A 21,857-nucleotide genomic window follows, 5' to 3' on the forward strand; every position below is an offset into this window, starting at 1 on the left:
TTAATCATCAAACGCATGAACTTAAATAATTATATATATATATATATATATATATATAGAGAGAGAGAGAGAGAGAGAGAGAGCGAGAGGAGGGAGGGAGGGGGGGAATTGCATCCTCTTGATTGAAAATCTTTGCTCACGCAATGCCTTTGCTCTTGCATGATGCTGGCTCATCAAGCACTTTCAATCGCTATAGTAGCTATCTAAAAATGTTTCTCGTAATTTGAAGCCCTTTTGGCAATCGTAGAGAAAGCACTATATATATACATACATACATACATACACACATACATACATATATATATAAGATTTTATCCAGAGCGGAGTTCCGCTTTGAAATTATGGAGTGAACTTCGAGTTTTTCGTCGTTTTTAGGTTGTATATCCACATCTCGACCGTTCAGTTTTTAGGTACTATTGTATAGATCATCTCTGCAAATTTTCAGCCAAATTGATGACCGTTAAGGCATTGATAACTGCCTTAAATATAGTACGGTTCAGGTTGGACAGATTCAGTTCGTCGATTGGTTTAAGCGAGTTAGATACCTTAACGATCATCAATTTGGCTAAAAATTTGTAGAGATGATCTAAATACTAGTACCTAAAAACTGAACGGTTGAGATGTTGATATGCGACCTAAAAGTGACCAAAAACTCGAAGTTCACTCTGTAATTTCAAAGCAGACCTACGCTCTAGATAGGACCTGTGTATATATATAACTTCATGACTTGAATCAAACCATAGATTGTTAATACTACTGCATCAAATTTCAGAGAAGACCTTGTGTTTTTTCGGGAGGGGAAGACCCAAGGGAAACTTGTGTATATATATGTTGCTCAATCGATGATTACAATTGTAAATTGTTTGATAACATGGGGTGTAGAACCTGTGCCTTGGGGCTTGGGCTCACATGGTTTGCTCTGATTGATTGATTGATTCTGAAGCTCACCAACATAATTCTGCCACGCACGTACTCAGTAGCGCGCTTGAGAAACCCTAAATCATGCGCTAAACTCATGGAAGCAATTAGCAAGGAAAACCCGCAAGGAAAAAGTATATAAATATATATACATACACAATCCAATTTTTTATTGGTAAATTTAGACAACATTTTAATCAAAGAACCCCAGGAATTTAAATTGTCAGTTAGGATATTCTATACAATGATGAAACCTGGAATCGAGGCTTCAACACATGCATCGATCGTGAGGATCTTACTTTAATATTTGATTGGATAATTCATCAGTGTGTGTGTGTGTGTGTGATTATCAGTGTCCCGGACTCCCGGTCTAAAATTCCCAGTTCATATTGCTCTAGTTGATTTTTCCATATTGGAGATTTGGAGGGAGTGATTATTGTCTTGGTGCTTGCCAAAAATAAAGGTACGTAGTACTGGGCGGTCACTCATTGGCCTCTGAAGCCAGTGAGCACGAAGTTATAAGTATGTGGTTTGAAAATACATGCCCATAAAATTCATGTAATCATGAGTTCACATTGTACAGAAGGTTTTTCTTGCCTCACAAGTTATAAGTGTATATGTTGGCATGGGTAAGTGGCTACTTATATACCTACAACTCCAGAAGGGAAAACAATCTCTGTAACTGAGTCGAAAAAGGTGCGTTAATTATGATACAACAAAATGTAAAGAAGCAAAGCGACCAGTTGTTTTTAGGTACCAAATGTAGCGCCTGTATCGTGTGGCCGGTAAGTGGTAACCGGTGAGATGATTGATTAAGAAAGTGGACGATCGATGCATGCAAGCACAAAACCTAACTAGCTAGCTACTTGGGCCCAAACATATATGCAGCTAGCTAGCAGATTACAGTAATGAGAACACAATTAACTGGAGGGGATAAAAGCATGCTGGTATGAGAATATTGTTATTTCACCCCCATAACGATCGAGGAGTCAGCAGCTGCAGCAGTTGGAAAGAAAAAGAGAGTTTCTTTTTTTGACTAATTGGATATATTATCCAGAACTAGAACATGGTTTGATCGATTATATAATTTAGAGTTTTGGGCCATGAGAACTACGCCGGTTACTTCTCCGTCTTCTACTTCATTTGTCACGTTGCCTAGGCCTTCTATATATTCTATATATTTACTAATCTAATTTGCATCTGCATTTTCCATCAAATTGCATTATACACCCAACTTATCATCATCATAGATTCATTATAAACTTAACAAATGTAAATACTTAAGAGAGCTAACATGCACTTAAGAAAGCTAGCTAACATGCTGTTTCTCCTTCCGCTCCCATTAACATATCCATATTTCCCATATATATATATGTAAATATACTTTAGTTAATACGGCAAGCTATTGCTAACATATGATCAAGTAATGATTATAATTACAAAGCTATTGCAAACAGCTATATCTTCATTCTAGCCTCAAGAGAACAAAACGTTATCATGTATATCAGATATATAAGTGACGAACGAAGTATTTGAAGAATCGTTACTCGACATATGATCAGTTCTTAGTTTTACTCTTTTAGGGTATTAAAGTTTCGCTATATTGAGTCTTTATTGTTTGGTTTATACTGTCCAACTGGAAGAAGACGGAATATACACATGGTGTTTTCTGTTTTTTGGTTACTGGCCGGAGCGGAGGCTCAATGCAAAAAAGCCAGACATGTCTAACTACAAACTATCGAACTACTTGATATGGGAATCCTCCACAACTGAACTGGTCCAAATATGGATCCACAACTGTTTAATAGGGAATCCTCTACAACTAGTTCAATATGGGAATCCTCCACAAAAGTCATTCATTTTTTTATTTTTATTTTTAAACATTACTCGATTGACCTCATTCAATAGTTAATTACAATAATTTAAACTCAAACTCTCAACACCATCAATTGACAAGAAAAGCAGATGGTGGCTTACTGATGGTTTCTTTGCCTTTCACAATGTTATTTTTCTTGCTTTGATCGATTTCTGTAAATATTATGTTTTAACTTTTACAGTATAAGCATGTATGACGGTTGAAGCTAGGGTTCTTAATTTGAAGTAGTACAAAGCAATCAAGTGCGTAATGACAGCATAAAAGGGAATAGGACAAGAAGAAGTTAATTGATATGGCAATATGGAATAGACATAATGTCATATAGCTAGCACGGTGTTTTACTACTTGCCGGTGAAGCAAGATAAAGGCAAAACAATAGCAAATATTGTCACGCATCATAAGCACCCTAAAAGAAGAAGCAAATGGGGATGGGTACGTTGATCGATCACCTGATGCTATACGTACTACTTGTAACAAATTAACATCTAAATTGAATAAGTTTACGCAAGGTCAATTTGGTTAAGAAAAGAGGAGAGCTAAACCTAATTATAAGAAAAGCAATTTATCCCTCCAAGTCTAAGTTCATAACAGCATATATAGCAACCTACGTAAGGACATTTCAGCGCCGTTTGCTTGCTTGCTTGCTTGCTTTAGGGCTCTTATTTTTTGTTACAAGCCCAAATTAATTAACTAATAAAACATACTCTCTCACCTCACCTCATTTTAAGCCTATAAATACCCCTTTCAATCGTTTCAACTTCCTCACAATCAATAGCATCGAAAAAATCTTCCTCACAATCAACCTGCTCCCGATCCCCACAAGGCCTTCTTTCAACTCCACCATCATTAGCCTCTCCATTATTTTCTCAAATTATATAAGACATTCTGTCTTTCTTTCTCATTTTCGGTCGATTATCTCAGCAAATCGATCAACTAGTCAAATGGCAAACCACAAATGGCAAACCATATTCCTATTTATTTTCATCAACTCCGCCATGGCCAAGGCAGTCACTTACAGCGTGACCACCTTAGGAGCCAAACCAGATGGCAAGACCGACTCAACTAAGGCCTTCCTTTCTGCATGGGCTAAAGCTTGTGCCTCGGTGAAACCCGCTGTGATTTACGTGCCGGCAGGGAGGTTCTTGCTCCGCAATGCCCTGTTCAGCGGACCATGCAAGAACAGCCTCATCACCTTCCGCATTGCTGGCACCCTCGTTGCTCCGTCCGATTACCGGGTCATTGGAAATGCCGGTAACTGGCTCCTCTTTCGGCAAGTCAACGGTGTTACCATTTCCGGTGGAATTCTTGACGGTCAAGGCACTGGTTTGTGGGCGTGCAAGAACTCCGGCAAGAGTTGCCCCACCGGATCCACGGTAAGCAATTAAGCAGCATAATTACTTCTCCAATATAATTAAACTTGTCCTTTAATTAGGGCTAACATTGTTTATTCACACAAGAGTGCCTCATATTATAAGAAAAGTTGAAGAGTCCATCTGAATCCGACTACAGTACCTTTCACGCATTGGGTAAAAAGTTGAATAGATTAATGGGCATGATTGACTAATTAAAAGCATGATCACTGTTAATTCTCACTTCTTTCGCATTCTAGGTCACCAAACTGATCATATATATGCATTAGTTACGTGTGAGTTTATAGTTTTCTTGGGAATGGATTATAGACAGGTACGTAACCGTTTCACTATCTTCATTTAAGAGTTAGTCTCCTTGCTTTACTGATTAAATTGAGGATTTTGAATTAAACTTACAAAAGAGTACTATATTGAAAGTTGTTATTTGATTCTTAATCTGGAGATAATCCCATGATCCCTGTGATGGTGCATGCATATGAACCCAACACCCTCTCTTCCGTCCATCACTCGCACAATTTTTCTCCTGAAAATGTCAGCCATTTATTAGTTATCAGAACAAGAAACTTTGATAAATATCCAATGCATGTGCTTATAGCCTGTTTGTCAATATTAGCTAGTGAAAATTTCAAAGGTCAATGTACGATAATTATTGAATGCTTCCATAACGGATTCGTACTTAGCATGAATTATGTTGTGTATTGATTAATTAATATCTCGATTATTTGCAGACATTGAGTTTTTCCAACTCCAACAATATTGTGGTAAGTGGATTGGTATCTCTAAACAGCCAAAAGTTTCACATAGTCATCAACGGTTGCAACAATGTTAAAATGCAAGGGGTTAAAGTATCAGCCTCCGGCAACAGCCCTAACACCGACGGTATCCATGTTCAAATGTCGTCGGGTGTTACCATTCTCAACTCAAAGATCTCTACCGGTGATGATTGTGTATCAATTGGTCCTGGCACTTCTAACTTGTGGATTGAAAATGTTGCATGCGGACCGGGTCACGGAATTAGGTACTTAAACCGTTGGAGATATACATACATATCATGGTAATAAATTATATTTTTGGGGTTTAAAAGTTTCTAAGATTTGGTATGGTTGTGGTGCAGCATTGGGAGTCTAGGCAAAGACCTACAGGAAGCTGGTGTGCAAAATGTAACGGTCAAAACAGTGACATTTACCAATACTCAAAATGGTGTGAGGATCAAGTCCTGGGGGAGGGCTAGCACTGGATTTGCCAGGAACATTCTTTTCCAACATGCTATCATGATTAACGTTCAAAATCCAATACTCATCGATCAACAATATTGTCCCGACAAGAAAGGCTGCCCTGGCCAGGTAAGATATCGTGAGCCCACTTTTATCAGATATGGGCCACGCCCACAACCTCTTTCTTGTTAAGCATGAGATCTGACTTAATCTGTTCACGTAATACAGGTTTCTGGAGTTAAAATCAGTGATGTGACATATCAAGACATTCATGGTACATCGGCAACAGAAGTTGCAGTGAAATTTGATTGTAGTTCAAAGTACCCATGTAGCAGAATCAGATTAGAGAATGTGAAGCTCATTTACAAGAATAACCGAGGAGCTCTAGCTTCATGTAGCAATGCTGGTGGAACATCTGCGGGTACGGTGCAGCCTACAAGTTGTCTATAGTAGGACGTGCTTGGAGCAAAAGGAAGATATCGAATTAATTAAATTATAGCCTAGAAGATCTTTAGTGTGTGTGTAGTAGTAGTTGATTGTTTGAACGAATTGAAGTAGTAATTGCTTGAGCCTGTGGCGTTGGCAGCTCCAATCCTATTATTTGTTGATCGAGCGTCCCCTGTAGCCTGGCCTTGCAATTAACTGCGAGCTGCTAGTTACTTAATAAGTTGTCTTGGTCTAACCGCTTTGGTGGTATTAGCTTGTGGATCTTGGTTGTTTTGATCGACCTAAGGTGTCTTTTTATTTATTTATTATTATTTTTTTTTTGCAATAAATGAGATGAGGCATAGTTTACTATACAATAAAAATGACATGAATTCAACAAAATTATAGGTAAAGACTGACAAGTCATGCTTTGAAAGTTGATAACAAAGTGATTAGATATGATGTTTATTCATACTTTGAACTTATATCACATATAAAAATATAAAATGGTTCACCTCTCATGAGAGGTGATCACCTCGATCGCTTCTTTGAAAGTGCAAAAGAACCCTAGCCTCCTCCGGCCATTTCTGTCTCTCCCACTTTATTCTTTTTCGTTTTTGCTTTCAATGGTAAACGTGACTTTAGAAATCAAGTTTTGTTGGTTGTTCATTGACTGGCTTAATGTCCCTTTTGATCTGCATTTTTCTTTTTCTTTTCATTTATTTTTCAATTTGAGAGTTTACCGGTTCCAAATTCCAATGTGAACTTCTTCTGCATAAAATTTGTACTAGCCTTCCTGCACGCGCAAGTGCAGAAGATCTGAGCTCACGCGTGTGTAGTAATTTTTTTTATTTTTTATTTTTTTAGTGTTTTATATGTGTAGATGTAATTTTGTTACCACTAAGGCGCGTGCGGAAGGTTTGCGCTAGCACGTGCGTAGTACTTTTTTATTTTTTTAATTATTACATTACATGTGTCGATGTAATATTGTTAGCATTAATAGTTTGTTTTCATATCTCTTTACACACATTGACAGACGATAGAGGAACAAAAACTTAATCTACTTTCAACTATATTGATCTTGGTCAACTGTGCGATTTGCTAATCTTCTTACCACGCTCGTTCGTGTGAATTATCTTTCCTATGAGTATGCACCTCTACTAAATGTTTCTTACTTTCGTTCAACGCGGTTGGTAATTTGTGATTTTTTTTTCTTTTTGTCTAATTATACTCAGTAATGTTTTATGTGGTTGGTAATTTTTAAAGTCAGATTTGTTAATGCCTTTCTAGGCCACCATTAAGAGAAAACAGTTAAATTATCAACATGTATAGTCCTACAACTTCAAGTTCTGGATCATGAGCTGTGGTCATATGTTGTATGACTTTCCCTGTGAAATTAGCATTATATCATATGCAGCTTGTTTTAATTCATTTGCTTATGGGGGATATATTATTAGCCAAAATGTAAGCTGTAAATCCATAATAACTCGAGTAATTTCCCTACTCATTGTCAATGTGAATTTCTTACTAATTAACTCTAACATTACTTTAGTTGGTTAATGGTCTGTTTTTTCATCTATGTACGTGAAGACATACCATTAATTAACGAAATACTCATAGAAAATGTTGAAAAGAAAGACGACATAACTGCATTTCTATATCGATCATCTACTCTGTCAAGTATAGAGAATTCAGTAATATCTATTACAGTTCAATTGTAACATATCAAACACTTTTAGTTTCTTAAAATACCAAAATATCAAAGCCAGCCCTCAACTTTGCATTACTTGATTCTCCCAAGATCTTCATTTCAACTTCGTGTTTGGCCTTTCACTCATTGAGTCTTTCTCGTCAGATATTCAACTCAGAATAAGAAAGGAGAAGAGACACATAACAACTTATTTGTTGTTAAGAGAAGCAAACCAGCAAAATAGTGAAGGAAAAAATTAGTCAAGCAAAACAAATATTCATTCAATAAACTAATCATAGACATAATAAATAATCTAAGAAACCAAACTCAATGAACCTTATGCTTCAGTTTATCCAAATTCGTAGCATAACTGGATTCATATTTGAATTGATATCCAAACAAATATTTTGAAAAAGATTTCATGAACTTTTTTCATCTTTATCACAATTAAAAGTGCAAAAAAAAAAAAAACAGATTATAATTGAAATTCTTAGTACCATGTCCATATGCATGAACATTTTCCTTTTCATCGATATCAAATGTCACCAACAAATTCTATATACTTGGAAAAAGTTTTTGGATAGAAAGAAACAAAAACAAAAACAAAAATATTGTGAAATATTCTCCACAGAAACATAAATTCACACCTTTCTAGTTAACAAAACAGAAAGTCAGGAAGAGGAGTACCTGACATCGCAACAATGTACTGTATGTTTGTATCTGCATTACCTATAGTGGTGACACAAAAAACAAATGAAAAAAAATATATATAAATTGGTGCAATGGAGAAAAAATTCAGTTGAAAGGAGAAGAAAGGAAAGAAACCAAAACTCTGTTGAGAATATATACATCCCACATGGGAAAAATGGAACCTTGCCTATGGGTTTATAAGGGTTTGGGCCACTCCATCCATTGCCAATTGGTTTTGGATGTGAACCCCAGATTACTTTATCATGGTATCAGAACTATGACTCTTGATCCTGTGGACTATTTCTGACTTTAGAAGTGTTCGTCTACTTCTAGCTTCCGCATTTGAGCTTCGTTGTTCTTCATCAGTCTCTTTAAGCTTCATCAAGGTGAAAACCTACCCTAGATCTGTGATTCGATGATGAAAGTGACTCATAGCTTGCTTTTACAATTGCGTGAGCTCTGAAAATCATGTTCTACGGTTCCGCATAATCTCAATTCAGCTCATACTCTGCATTTTGTGCCCTAATTTTTTCAACTGTGCTCGTCGACTTCAATTGGTAGGTTACTGCTTCAGTGCTACAATTTCTCAGCAAAACCTCATACTCATTAAATTTGGAATTTACAGTATGCTCAGATCCTACTTTTGGTCATGTGACGATTATGGATATCACTTAATTGTCCTGCTTTTCGTTTGACTAAACATTGCTTCTAGTGGTTGCCCTGTACACATTTGATTTTGGAATGGATTCTGGGGGCTTAGTTGTCTGACTTTCAAGTTGAAGGGTTGTTATTCTATTTGGCTTTTCATCGAACTTTTTCTGGAAAATTCACATTATTATCTATTAAGTTCACCTAGTTTACTGGTATTTGGAGTTTCTGCACTGCTATACATGTGTGTTGTTGCTGGATTCTTCCTACATATGATGGATGCTGCTATGATTGAAAACTTGCATTGGTCTATGAAGCACTGAAGTTTTTGGAATAATAAACAGAGTTATGTTGATTAGTGATGTTACTGTGAGTTGGATGGTGATGTTTAAAGACAAAGTCTTGAATTAAACAAAACAAAGTCATGTTGCAAGCCATATGGTGGCTTTGAAAACAAAGTTTTCATAAAGTTTGGTGGTAGTCAAAAACAAACAAAAGTTTGGCGATTAGTGAAATTGGAATTTCATTGATTCATTTTGGAGTTGGATTATTTGACATACTTGGTGTCAGCAAACTCTGGTTAGAGTATATATGGCCTCTAGTCAAACTTCATTTGAGATTTATATGTTGCTTGGTATGATGACGAGAAGATTGGATTACTATAACTTCATTACTTGGAGCTATCAATTTCAAACTCTTTTAGAGGGACAGGACCTCTTCGGTTATATTGATGGCAACACTCTTTGTCCTACAAAGTATGCGATCACTGATAGTGAGGAAGTAACAGGTGAGATCACAGCAGCCTACAAAATGTGGAAGAAAACAGATAAAGCTTTGCTTAGTCTTCTTATTGCAACTGTGGATGATGAAATAATGGACATTGTGGTCGGAAGCAAGTCTTCAAGGGAGGCATGGCCTTGTCTACAGCAAAGATTCTCACCTGTGTCTAGAGCTGACATAATGCAGCTCAAGACTGACCTTCAAACAATCAAGAAAGGAAATGATTCTATTGAGAGGTACTTGATTCACGTGAAGCGTGCTAGATATCAGTTAGTTTCTATTGGGGTTACCATCTTAGATGAAGACATAGTTGTTGTGACTCTAAATGGGCTCCCTGGAGAATATAATGATTAGAACTGTCATTCATGCTCGGGATACTCCCATCACTCTAGAAAATCTCAGGTCTCAATTGTTTGCTGCCGAGAGAGACATTGAAGGCATTTTCCAAACTCATCCTCACATGTCAGCAATGGTAACAAGAAACAACTCTCAGAGACCTCATTTCTATGCTTCTGATGAAGGAGATAATAGAGGGAAATACAAGAAGAACACATGGTCTGGAAGAGGAAACATAAACTATGGTGATTATAATCATGGCAACAACAATTGGTTTGGAAACAATAGAACCTTCAATGAAAAATGTCAAATATGCAGCAAGAACGGACATACAGCTGTGAACTGCTTTTACAGGAATGATATCCCACATGATCATCCAAGCTTGACTGTTGTGGTTTGCCAAATCTGTGGTCTGAAAGGACATGTTGCCTTTAACTGCTATCACAGGTCAAACTATGCCTTTCAAAGAGCCAAATCACCTTCTACTCTTACTGCAATGATTGCATGTAATACCAATGGTGCTCGTTCTTCTGGTGCTTCTGCTTCTGCAAGTGGTTTTTCATCTTTTGTACCATCTGTTGGTACTGATTCTTCCTGTTCTTCTTCTGCTACTTTACACACCATGATGCCTTTTCTTCCAATCAGTTCTGCTTTGAGTAACTCTCTTGACACCCACATTGGAGTCTCGCCTGCTGTGGCTGATGGGAGAGAACAGAATGTGACAAATAATGATCACACTGATGCACTATTGAAGTTGCTTTGTGAACCTCAATACCTTAGTAATTGTGCCTGGCATGGAAACTTTGAATTTGCCATTGCTAATGTTCCTGCAAATTATCTGTCTTCATACAACACCAGTGTAAGTTGCAAGAGTGGAAAAATAGACAATGTTTACGCACCAGGAAGGAACCATCTCTTTGTTCCAGGGCCAGTCAATATCCCGGAACCCGTCCTACGGGCAATGAACAGAAAGAATGAGGACTATGGTTCTCCAGCTGTTCTAGCGATGACAAAAGTCCTGCTCGAGGATGTCAAGAAGATTTTCAAGACTACTACCGTAACTCCATTTATGATCTCTACCACAGGTATTGGTGCATGGGAGAGTGCACTTACAAATACATTGTCCCCTGGAGATCGGATTGTATCTTTCCTGATTGGCCAATTCAGTTTGCTGTGGATTGATCAACGGCAGCGCGTTAATTTCAATGTCGATGTTGTGGAAAGTGAATTGGGCCAAGGTGCCAACCTTGACATTCTGGCATCAAAAAGTGTCGATGACACTGCACACACTATAAAGGCAGTATGCATTGTTCACAATGAAATGACAACTGGAGTTACCAATAACTTGGCTACAGTGAGAAAAATACTTGACCACTACAAGCATCCGGCTTTCTTTCTTGTTGATGGAATGTCTTCCATATGTGCTCTGGATTTCCGTACAGATGAATGGGGAGTAGATGTAGCCTTAACTGGCTCCCATAAAGCTCTTTCCCTTCCCACTGGCATAGGGATTGTGTGTGCAAGCCCCAAAGCTCTTTCCCGCCCATTTGGTACTTCTTCAACTCCTAATCCTAGATATGTGTTGGATAATGGTATTGGTAATGATATTCTTGCTGGAACTTTTTATGCTCAAGATCAAGCATATAATCAACATTCCATGCTTACCAGAGCCCAAAATAAAATTGTCAAGAAGCTGACATTTCAAGATTTTTGTGCTTATGATGGGTCTGCGTACTTCAATGGCTTTACTTGTCAAGAAAAATATGCACAGGATTTAATTCATAGAACTGGTATGGATGCATCAAGAGCTGGTACGCAAAGCTTTTTCATGTTGTTAGAGAGTGAGTGTAATGGTATGATCTGTTCCTTCATTATGTTCCTTCTTCTGAGCATACTCCAGCTTTTGAGTATACTGCAGATGGTCTTACGGCGGGGTTACACTAGCTCAGTTGTCAGTACACATTGCTCCAATCTCAGTTTGGTTAAACCCAACTGAGATTGAGGGGAGGTGTTAACCTTCATACAAGTCAACGTGCAAAAGGTCTTGACCAGTATTATGGACTATAGCTGTTCTCCATGTAGTGGTGACCTATCATGGGGTCATGTTGTAGGTGTCATGCTGACATGATTTTATCCTAGATATTTTCTATTTTTAGTTGTAATAATGGTTAGGGTGTTTCCCGGACTATATATAGGGTCTTGATGTAAGAAGTTGGGTGTGTTGCTTTAATTGAAGAAACTCAGAAAACAATTGTTCCAGCTTTTTCCCTCTTCTCTCTTTCTTCTCCTCCGTTGTTGATAACTTGAGATCTTCAAGGTTTAGTTATGGCTGCCATGTTATCAAACTCACCTGAAATCAAAAGTACTCAGAGAATAGTGCAAAATGTTCAAGGGAACGGAGATTTGTTTATTACTCTGGGCTGGTTATTTGCTTTCCTCCTTTCGTATAAATAGTACGGGACAATTCAAATTGAAAGTTAAAGAAGCAGTTACCTCCCACACTGTCAATGTAGCATGAGATAAAGCAAAAGCTACCATACCAAGTAAATTAAGCACTATAGAGAAGTTTAAACAAAAGAATGAATTCCATGGTGAACCCACGTTCAGTTAATCACATATCAAGGAATTATGAGTGAGAATTCATATCGTTATTTGTCCAACACATATTTTACATACAAACACACACTCTTCCAATTTGTATAATCATAGATTAGGAATATCTGCAAGAGTGCAAAGCGCGCAGATGAAGTATGTCACATCTGAACTCTATATAATCGTTCAATGGATAAATTTTATGACGAATAGATTCATTGAAAGAGATGCAACATACCTTCTCAGGTAATTTTCTCATTGGACACTTCTCTCAATTGAAGTGTATGGTTTAAAAATTTAACCATCTCTTCCACAATTTGCTTAATTATTAAAGATAAAACCAACCCAACCCATTGCCTGCCAAAGAAAGAAAAACATAAAAGCCCTTTTACTGACTTGTCTAGATCAAAAGAATCTCAATCAAAATCAAAATCAATTTGCTACTTGTTGATAACCCAATAACCATAAACCAAAGAATCCAATTCTTCTGTACCTAACTCAGCAAAGCACATATGCCATTCCCCATAAACAAAGTTATTTCCCTACATTCTGATACCCAACAACCACAATTGCATGTATCTATAAACTATGCCCCATCTTCCACCCCTCTGGTAAATAATTATGCACGCCTTAAAATCAATCCCATTAAAAATAATTGACTTGGTAAACAAAATTTGGCAAAGACTAACAAAGTGAAAAGGAATTGAATACGTCTATCAACAATGAGGATTTGAAAACCAGACAAAAACCCAAAACACATTTAAATATGGAAAAGCAAAAGGGCAACAATTGATACAATAACGACATTGAGAGGCCTAAAAGCATTATTCAATGCAAGTGAAGAAAGAGTTGTGGGTGAAATCAGTTAATACGCGACTGATAAGAAATATAAGGCACCTAGACTCACCCAGAATTGCAAAATCTTCAAAGAGAATAGGTTTTGATTTCCTCGTTTCGTCATTCCATGTTGGTTAACTGGCTTTCTCCGTTTGCTTAAATAAGTGAAAACTTGAAAATAACCCAATGACAACAAATTAACATATGAAACTTCAATCGAAAACGAAAACCCAAATACATGGAATTTGAAATTTGAAAATTACCCAATAACATTAGCAAGTCTGACTTCAAGTGAATCTGCAACACTGTCAGCCAAGTTGATAATAATTTTCTCCGATTTGTTTTTTTTTCTCTTTCTCCTCGTTCTGGGTTTGATTTTGGTCTGCTCTTCTTTCTTTCTCTGTTTTCTATTTTCGTATGAACTGTAAATTAGAAGAGGGATGAGTCCTGATGCATCTATTTGTACACCGATTTTCTCCCACGTCATCTTGTGCATCCGTCTGTGTTGAGATCGTGGCCCGGCAGTTCTTCTTTAGTCTGGAGATCGAGTGTGATTGCTTCTTTGTTTCTCTCTCTCTCTCTTGCCGCAGAATTCTCGGGAAATTTTCTGTTTTTCGTCTCTTCTCTGCAGCAGCAGAATCCTCTTCCCGTAATTTTTGTTTGCCTTTTATTGTCAAGATTACCATCATATCTTTTGTATAGTATTTATATATTTGTGGAGTTTTAATAAATCGTGGGCATTACAGATACTTCAAAAATTTAACCATTCTATCCGAGAATTGGCTTAATTAATAAAGATATTCTGAGATAATTTTATGGTTTAATACGACAACTGAGTTAGTCAGTTTAGCTGGTTAGGAATCTAAGAGGAAGAAGATCGGAGTGATATCCATTTCCTTGAAGTTAAAGAGTCCCCGGAGGACCTAGCTTTGAAGTACCTTCATTAGCAAGATAATGGAACTTCAACAAAGAGCACAAGACAGTTTTTTGGGCATGTATAGCAGCACGTACTCACCATGACTACTAAGATGTTGAATAATTACTTTGACGGTTTGACCCAACTAGTATGATATGTGACGTCCCTACATTCATCCTTAAAGTTCAAGGAACGTACCTTCCGAGTTCTATTCATCCTCCTGACTCAAAGAACCATCCTTCAACGACCTTCAATGATTATATTTTTAACAAGGGTTGTTGAATTTCAACAACTTATTACACGCTATTCTACTTTTGAGAATGTGTCGTGAGGGCCGGGGGTAGGCAGTAATGGTCGAGAGAGGAAGTAATAAATTGGGATTCTATGAGAATAAATAAGTAGGATTAATTTCAGTTTACCCTCCTGAGGTTTGGGAGTGTCATCATTTCACCCCCTCTACTTTTAATTTTAAATTTTTACCCTCTAAACTTTCCAATTTCAATTAGCAGTGTCCAATTTATACTATTCCGTCCAAATTGGACATTACGTTTGACCCTTGAGGGCTAAAATGGTCATTTCAACATATATATATATATATATTTTAAATTTTGTCTTCAACCTATACACTACAAGTTATAATAGGTTTATAAAAACAAAAAAAATACTCTAGGTGATTGAAAGCCGCTCGCCGGTCTATGATATTTGTGATATATCTCCGATAAAGTGAAGAATTTTAGGATATATCCCCAATAAAGTGAAGAAATATTTGTAAAAAATGATTTTACACTTTATCTGTAAATAAATATCTGTATATCCCCAATAAAGTGAAGAAATATCTGTGTAAAATCATTTTTGGTTTACGATATTTGTGATATATCTCCAATAAATTGAAAAATTTTAGGATATATTCTCAATAAAGTGAAGAAATATATGTAAAAAATGATTTTATACTTTATCTGTAAATATCTGTATATCCCCAATAAAGTGAAAAAATATCTGTGTAAAATCATTTTTTACAGATATTTATTTACAGATAAAGTGTAAAATTATTTTTTACAGATATTTCTTCACTTTATTGGGGATATATCCTAAATTCTTCACTTTATCGGAGATATGTCACAAATATTGTAGACCAATGAGCAGCTTTCAACCACCTAGAGTATTTTTTTTGTTTTTATAAACCTATTATAATTTGTGGTTTATCGGTTGAAGACAAAATAAAAAATATATAAAAAAAAAAGAAAAAAAAACCGAAGAAACAGAATGAAAAAAAACTAAAAAACAGAAAGGAAAAAAATATTTATTTTATGTTGAAATGACCATTTTAGCCCTCAAGGGTCAAACTTAACTTCCAATTTGGACGGAATAGTAGAAATTGGACACGGCTTATTGAAATTGAAAAGTTTAGGGGGTAAAAATTCAAAATTGAAAGTAAATGGGGTGAAATGATGACACCCCCAAACCTCAGGGGGGTAAACTGAAATTAATCAAAATAAGTAAAATAGTAAATTTGACCTTTGATCCTTTTGAAACAGTAATGACGGACCATCAGTTGAATCTCTGTAGAGATTTTTTCCTTATTTACGTAGTTGACCTATTGTATAGTTATAGTCATTTATATAGAGATTATTTTCTTATATACGTAGTTGACCTGTTATATAGTTATGGTCATTTATATAAATGACCGTAACTATATAACAGGTCAACTACGTATATAAGAAAATAATCTCTATATACACTGTAATTATAGGAAGATTGTTTCCTATTAGAATACGACTTGCATCAGTATATATACCTCCAATTGGACAGTAACCACCACAAACCGCTACACCAAGAATATACCTTGAAACTTGAAAGTCTCAGATTTGCCTTTCTTTTCTGCTCGAATGGCAATCCAAGAAATTAATGAAGGCTCCGATCGTCAGGGATCTGATGTAAATCAGGTTCCTCAACCACAAATCATCAACCATTACCATACCACTACTCAGGACAACTCGGCCTTTTCCACCAGCGTTACCTTGAATGAGTCGAACTACACCATATGGGCTCCTCTCATGCGGATGCAAATTAGAGCACGAGAAAAAGTTGGCTATCTAATTGGAGCCAAGGTCTAACCTAACATTAATTCTGCTGAATATGAAGCTTAGGCAACTGACAATGAAAAAGTGAAGAGCTGGCTCATTGATCCATGGAGCCATCCCTTATGAACTGGTACATACGTCTTCCCACTGCAAAGAATGTTTGGGATACGGTTGAGAATACCTTCAATGATGATTTAGATGTGACCGGGATTTTTGAATTGAATAAGAAGTGTTTTAGAGCAAATCAGAATGGTCGGTCTCTTCCTGCCTACTATAATGAACTAGTGGGTATGTTTCAGGAGATTGATCAACGCATGGCTTCTCAGACCAACATCATTGCTGCTGTGATTCAAGAGGCAATGACAATGGCCCAGATGAGAGTCCACATGTTTCTGAGTGGGCTCGACTCAGAATATGATCAAGTGCGTGGTGAGATTCTACGCAAGGACCCAAAATTTAGTTTAGAGCGGAGCTATGCCTATGTTCGAAAGGTGTGATTACACGCATTTTTATGCATATAATTATATCTAAAATACTATAATTAAGTTAATCCTCAAGTCAATTATTATGTAATTAATCTACTTTTATTTATTGTGTAGGAAATAAGCGGAATTGCGGAAATCGAAAAAAATTGTTGTAAAAATGGAGCAACTTGGAGCTCTCGACAAATTGACGAAGCGGTAAATTGGTCAACCATAAGTCACCGTCGTCGAACAAATGAGACAAAGAAAGAAATGGAAGCAGATTTAATTAAACTAATGCTCATTAGTTTAATTGGATATTGATGGCCCCTTAACACTTAATTAGTTAATTAAACCAAACTTGGTTTAATTAAAGTAAACGGAGCTGGTGCATCTTTGGCATAATTAAGTCATGGGTATGCAATTGATCATCCATCAGTCCACGTGCAGCTAGTCTTCCATTTTCCCTTCTTTTACTTTCTCTCCCAGCCACGCATCGAGCCCATCTCACTTCCTCGCAGCCCATCACTTCAGCCCATGTTTTAATTAATCATAATTCCTTGCCTCTTCAACACAAGCTACCACGACCCATATATATACACCAGCCAATTAACCCTATAGAGAGAACACTCACACCTTAGAGCAGCGCCGCACATCAACTTTGGGGAGGGCTGCTGCCCTCTCCCTCCTTCCCTTCCATTTTTCTTATTTTATTTAGTTTTTTTTTTTTTTTGGATATTTAGAGAGCTACTTACCCAAAACTTTAAGGATCCATCAAGCTAGGACTCTATTTCTACAAGATTCAAGATTTGGGTATTTTGTGGGGTTGTAATTCAAGGCTAGTCATGCTTGCTTTATAGCTATTTGTGACTATCCTTGTTTTCTCCTACACTTCTCTACTCCTTGCTATTTGAATTTTGTAATTTTGATGTTTATGAATATGGGTTGTGTGTAGTTATTTTTGGGAGCTAGGGTTTCTAACTCTAGCTCAATTTTGATGTAATTGACATATTTTCAAGTGATAAATAATGTATTTTCATATGGGTGCACTCTAATTATTATGCTAATTGGTTCTTGATGCATGAATTTAGGGAATTAACCACTCTTTGTTATGTGTTGAGATTTGTGATGTGTGATACAATTGGTGGTTCTTTTGTTCACTAGCTTTATGTAATTAGTGTGGTGTGTCAAGTAGTTGCTTAATTGAGAATGAATGATTGCCTAAGTTTCTATTTTCTTGTGCCCTTCACCTTTAATCCTAGACGTTGTGGCCCTAACAAGGCATAATGATTAGGGTTAGAGAGTTCATTCTTGCCTTAACCGGAAGAATGGATACCAAATAAGAGAAATTGACTTAGTGGCCTTAACCGGCATTAGGTAGAGAACTACGTAATCATTACATTTTAGGTTGTAACTATTACATGCTTAAATCCTTAATTTCTAGAGCTCTACGCCTTTAGCTCATGTTTTGGTAGCCCTGGTAAGGTACTAATTCATGAGTTAGAGAGTTCATATTTGTCCTAACTGAAAATGTGAATATACTTAAGGAAATTCGGCTTAGTGGCCTTGACCGGCATTAAGTACGGGATTTGGTTCTCATGAAAATATGTTTGTTTGCTTGAAATGTGTTCGTTGCATTGAAATTGCTAGAGAGTGATTCCTAGCACCCAAAATCTATCTCTCTTTTATTTTTCTTCATTTTTAATTGTTGTTGTTAATTTAGTGTTTGACGTAGTCTTTTAGATAAATTAAAATCACAATTTTGAATGACAATTTCTACCTCATTGTAAATAGTCATCACTAGGCTGTTAGTTTTGATTAGGCTTTTGGTGCAAACCAAAGCCGAGCATTGCTAAGGTTTGGTGCCTCGGCTTTGGTGACTTAGATTAGCCTTTTTATTTGTTTTATTTTCCTTTATTTGCTTGCGACTTTAGTTCCGACTACCCAAGGATTGTGGGTTAACCACTAATCCCCGTGGTACGATAACTTTGGGCATTATACTTCCCTATCTTGACAATGATACGTACGCTTGCGTAAATGTGTATCAAGTCAAGGTGCAATATGACAGGCAAGCTATAGGTCACTTCATATAGTCCTCTTCTCTGGCTACTCAATGGAGGTAGAGTCCTCCAGGTTTTTCTGGTCTTCCTCCTTGCCGCCCCACAAGCAAACCGAGTAGCTTGACAGTTCGCAAATGTACTCATTGTGGAGACACTGGCCACTCCAATAAATGGTGCTATGAAATCATTCGCTACCCAAATTGGTGGGATTTCACCAAGAAGCCTCGGAAAAACTTGGGCAAAGCTGTAGTTGCTACTACAGAGGAAGAGAGTCCACCAAATGCCTCCGCTAATGTAGCATAGTCAGGTATGAAAGGTAAGGCCTCTAGGAATAGTGCGTGGATATATAATTGTTACAAGTGCATCAGATCACATGACTAATGACCCTAGCCTTTTGACACTTAGCCCTTCCTCTCAAAGTGTTGTGTCAACAACTTATGGTACTCCAACTTCAGTTACTAGAGAAGGTTCTATAGTTTTATTTGATACATTGACTCTTGGTTTTGTGTTAGTTGTTCCCTCTTTGGTGTATAATATTTAATCAGTGAGTCAAATTATTTTAGCTCTTGCATGTATTATGACCTTCTATCCCTATTTCTGTGTGTTTCAGGACATTCTGACTTGGCAGATTCTTGGTTATGGTGTTAGAAGGGGAAACTCTACTACCTGGATCTAACAGATAGTGGAGAGCAACAATTGTATCGCTTGGGTCAAGCCAATCAAACCAGTGGAGTAGAGAGTGCAAAGGCAGTTGTGTGGTTATGGCATTGTCGTTTAAGTCATCTATCTTTCAGTTATCTTAAGAAGCCGCAAACTCATCTGTTTTCGGTTGTCAGCGAGTCTGATTTTCATTGTGATGTTTGTGAACTGGCTAAGAGCCATCGTATTTCATATTCTTCAAGTATTAATAAAAGTCTCATTCCATTTATGAAAATTCATTCTGATGTTTGGGGGCCCGCCAAGGTTCCTTCTCTTTCTGGAGCTCGTTATTATGTGACTTTTATTGATGGCTGTACTCATATGACTTGAGTTTCATTGTTAAAGAACAAGAGTGATGTGTTTGCTATGTTTAAGGAGTTCCACAAAATGGTTTCTACTCAGTATCTATAACCCATCAGGGCATTTCAGTCTGATAATGGTGGAGAATTTGTTAATGGTCCCATGACAGAGTGTCTACTTTCTCCTGGAATTCGTCATCAGACCTCTTGCCCATATACCCCATATACCCCTCAATAAAACGGATTGGCAGAATGGGAAAATAGACAGTTGTTGGAATTTGTTCATGCCTCTTTGTTTGGCATGAATGTGCCTCGTTCTTATTGGGGAGAAGCAGTGAAATCAGCAGCATATCTCATCAATCGTACTCCTTCTCGTGTAATTGAGTTTCAAAATCCTCAACAAAAACTCCAGAAGCTTCTTTATGTTCCTTCTCTGCCCAATTTGGAGGCCCGAGTGTTTGGATGCACAGTTTATATACATATTCCCCAACATCAACTCAGCAAGCTTGATCCAAGTGCCAAGAAGTGTATTTTTGTTACGCAGAGTTCCAAAAGGGTTATTGTTATTATGATTTGCTCACAGATACAGTTTATGTGTCTTTTTATGTTTCATTCTGTGAATCTGAGGCTTATTATTCAGGGGGAGTTTCTAAATCTTCCTTTAGGGGGAGAGAGGGTGTGAAGGGAATCCTCACTACTGATTGCTTCATTTGATTGTGTAGTTATGTTTTGCATTAAAGTTTAATGATTTATGAAGTTATGAACTGCAATAAAATGTGGCTGGGAAACTGGAAAAAATTGTTTGTTTTCTTTGCGGCTAGGAACCGGTTACAACCTGTAACCGAAACAAAAATAACTGTTTCGGTTTCGTAACGGTTCTGACAAAAAAACAGGCACACCGAACTTGAAAAAAGACATCGATTCCGGTTAGGGAAAAAATGTCAAAACTAAAACCGATCCCAAGCTTAGGATACTGTGTCCATGCCAGCTAAAAAAAAGACTGTAGGATATCAATGGGTGTTCATAGTGAAACTCACGGCTGATAGGAGCATTGATAGATACAAAGCCAGATTGGTTGCTAAGGGTTATATACAGTGCTATGGGATTGATTATGAAGAAACCTTTGCAGTAGCAAAGATCAATACTGTCCGAATTCTTATTTCACTTGCTGCGGTTAAAGATTGGTCTTACACCAGTTTGATGTGAAGAACACTTTCCTGAATGAAAATTTGAAGGAAGAAGTGTATATGGATGTGCCACCAGGAATTAAGTGTAAACCATGCGATGTTGGAAAAGTATGTAAACTGAAGAAGTCTTTATATGGACTGAAACAGTCTTCAAGAGCTTGGTTTGGAAGATTCTCCAAAGCAATGAAAGTTTTTGGATACAGACAAAGCAACTCTGATCATACCTTGTTTATCAAGCGCAACGATGGTAAGCTTACAACTCTGATAGTATATGTTGATGATATGATTGTCATAGGAGATGATCTGAGGGAGATGGAAGATTTATAGAGGTATCTTTTAAAGGAGTTTGAGATGAAAGATCTAGGACAGTTGAAGTATTTTTTAGGTATTGAAATTGCAAGATCAAATAGGGGAATCTCGTTGTCACAAAAAAAAGTATGTTATGGATTTGTTAGCAGAGACTGGGATGCTTAACTACAAATCAATTGAGATGAACCACAAGCTTGCGATTTACCCATCAAGTCTTGACTGATAAAGGGAGATACCAGCGTTTAGTAGGAAGACTAATTTATCTCTCTCATACTAGACCCGACATTGCTTATGCTATTAGTGTGGTCAGTCAGTTCATGCATTATCCTAGCAAAGAGCATATGGATGCAGTATATCGTACTCTGAGGTATTTGAAGATGGCACATGGTAAAAGCTTGTTTTTTGTGAAAAAGGATGAGCTAGATGTTACAGGATACACGGATGCACATTGGGTGGTTGATAAGACTG

General features: G+C 37.0%; 2 protein-coding genes across 2 annotated transcripts; both read left to right on the forward strand.

The window, feature by feature from the left end:
* The first annotated feature begins 3,616 nt into the window (after positions 1-3,616).
* Positions 3,617-5,828, forward strand: LOC112190719 (polygalacturonase). The gene is made up of 4 exons (XM_024330195.2): positions 3,617-4,167; positions 4,893-5,182; positions 5,279-5,507; positions 5,607-5,828. The coding sequence occupies exons 1-4, from the start codon at positions 3,736-3,738 to the stop codon at positions 5,826-5,828; spliced, it is 1,173 nt and encodes a 390-aa protein (XP_024185963.1). The 5' UTR covers positions 3,617-3,735.
* Positions 5,829-10,081: 4,253 nt separating this feature from the next.
* On the forward strand, positions 10,082-12,140 carry LOC121051718. The gene has a single exon (XM_040514788.1). The coding sequence runs from the start codon at positions 10,082-10,084 to the stop codon at positions 11,942-11,944; it is 1,863 nt and encodes a 620-aa protein (XP_040370722.1). The 3' UTR covers positions 11,945-12,140.
* The last annotated feature ends 9,717 nt before the right edge of the window (positions 12,141-21,857 follow it).

Source organism: Rosa chinensis, chromosome 2 (genome assembly GCF_002994745.2).
Source record: "Rosa chinensis cultivar Old Blush chromosome 2, RchiOBHm-V2, whole genome shotgun sequence".
NCBI lineage: Eukaryota > Viridiplantae > Streptophyta > Magnoliopsida > Rosales > Rosaceae > Rosa > Rosa chinensis.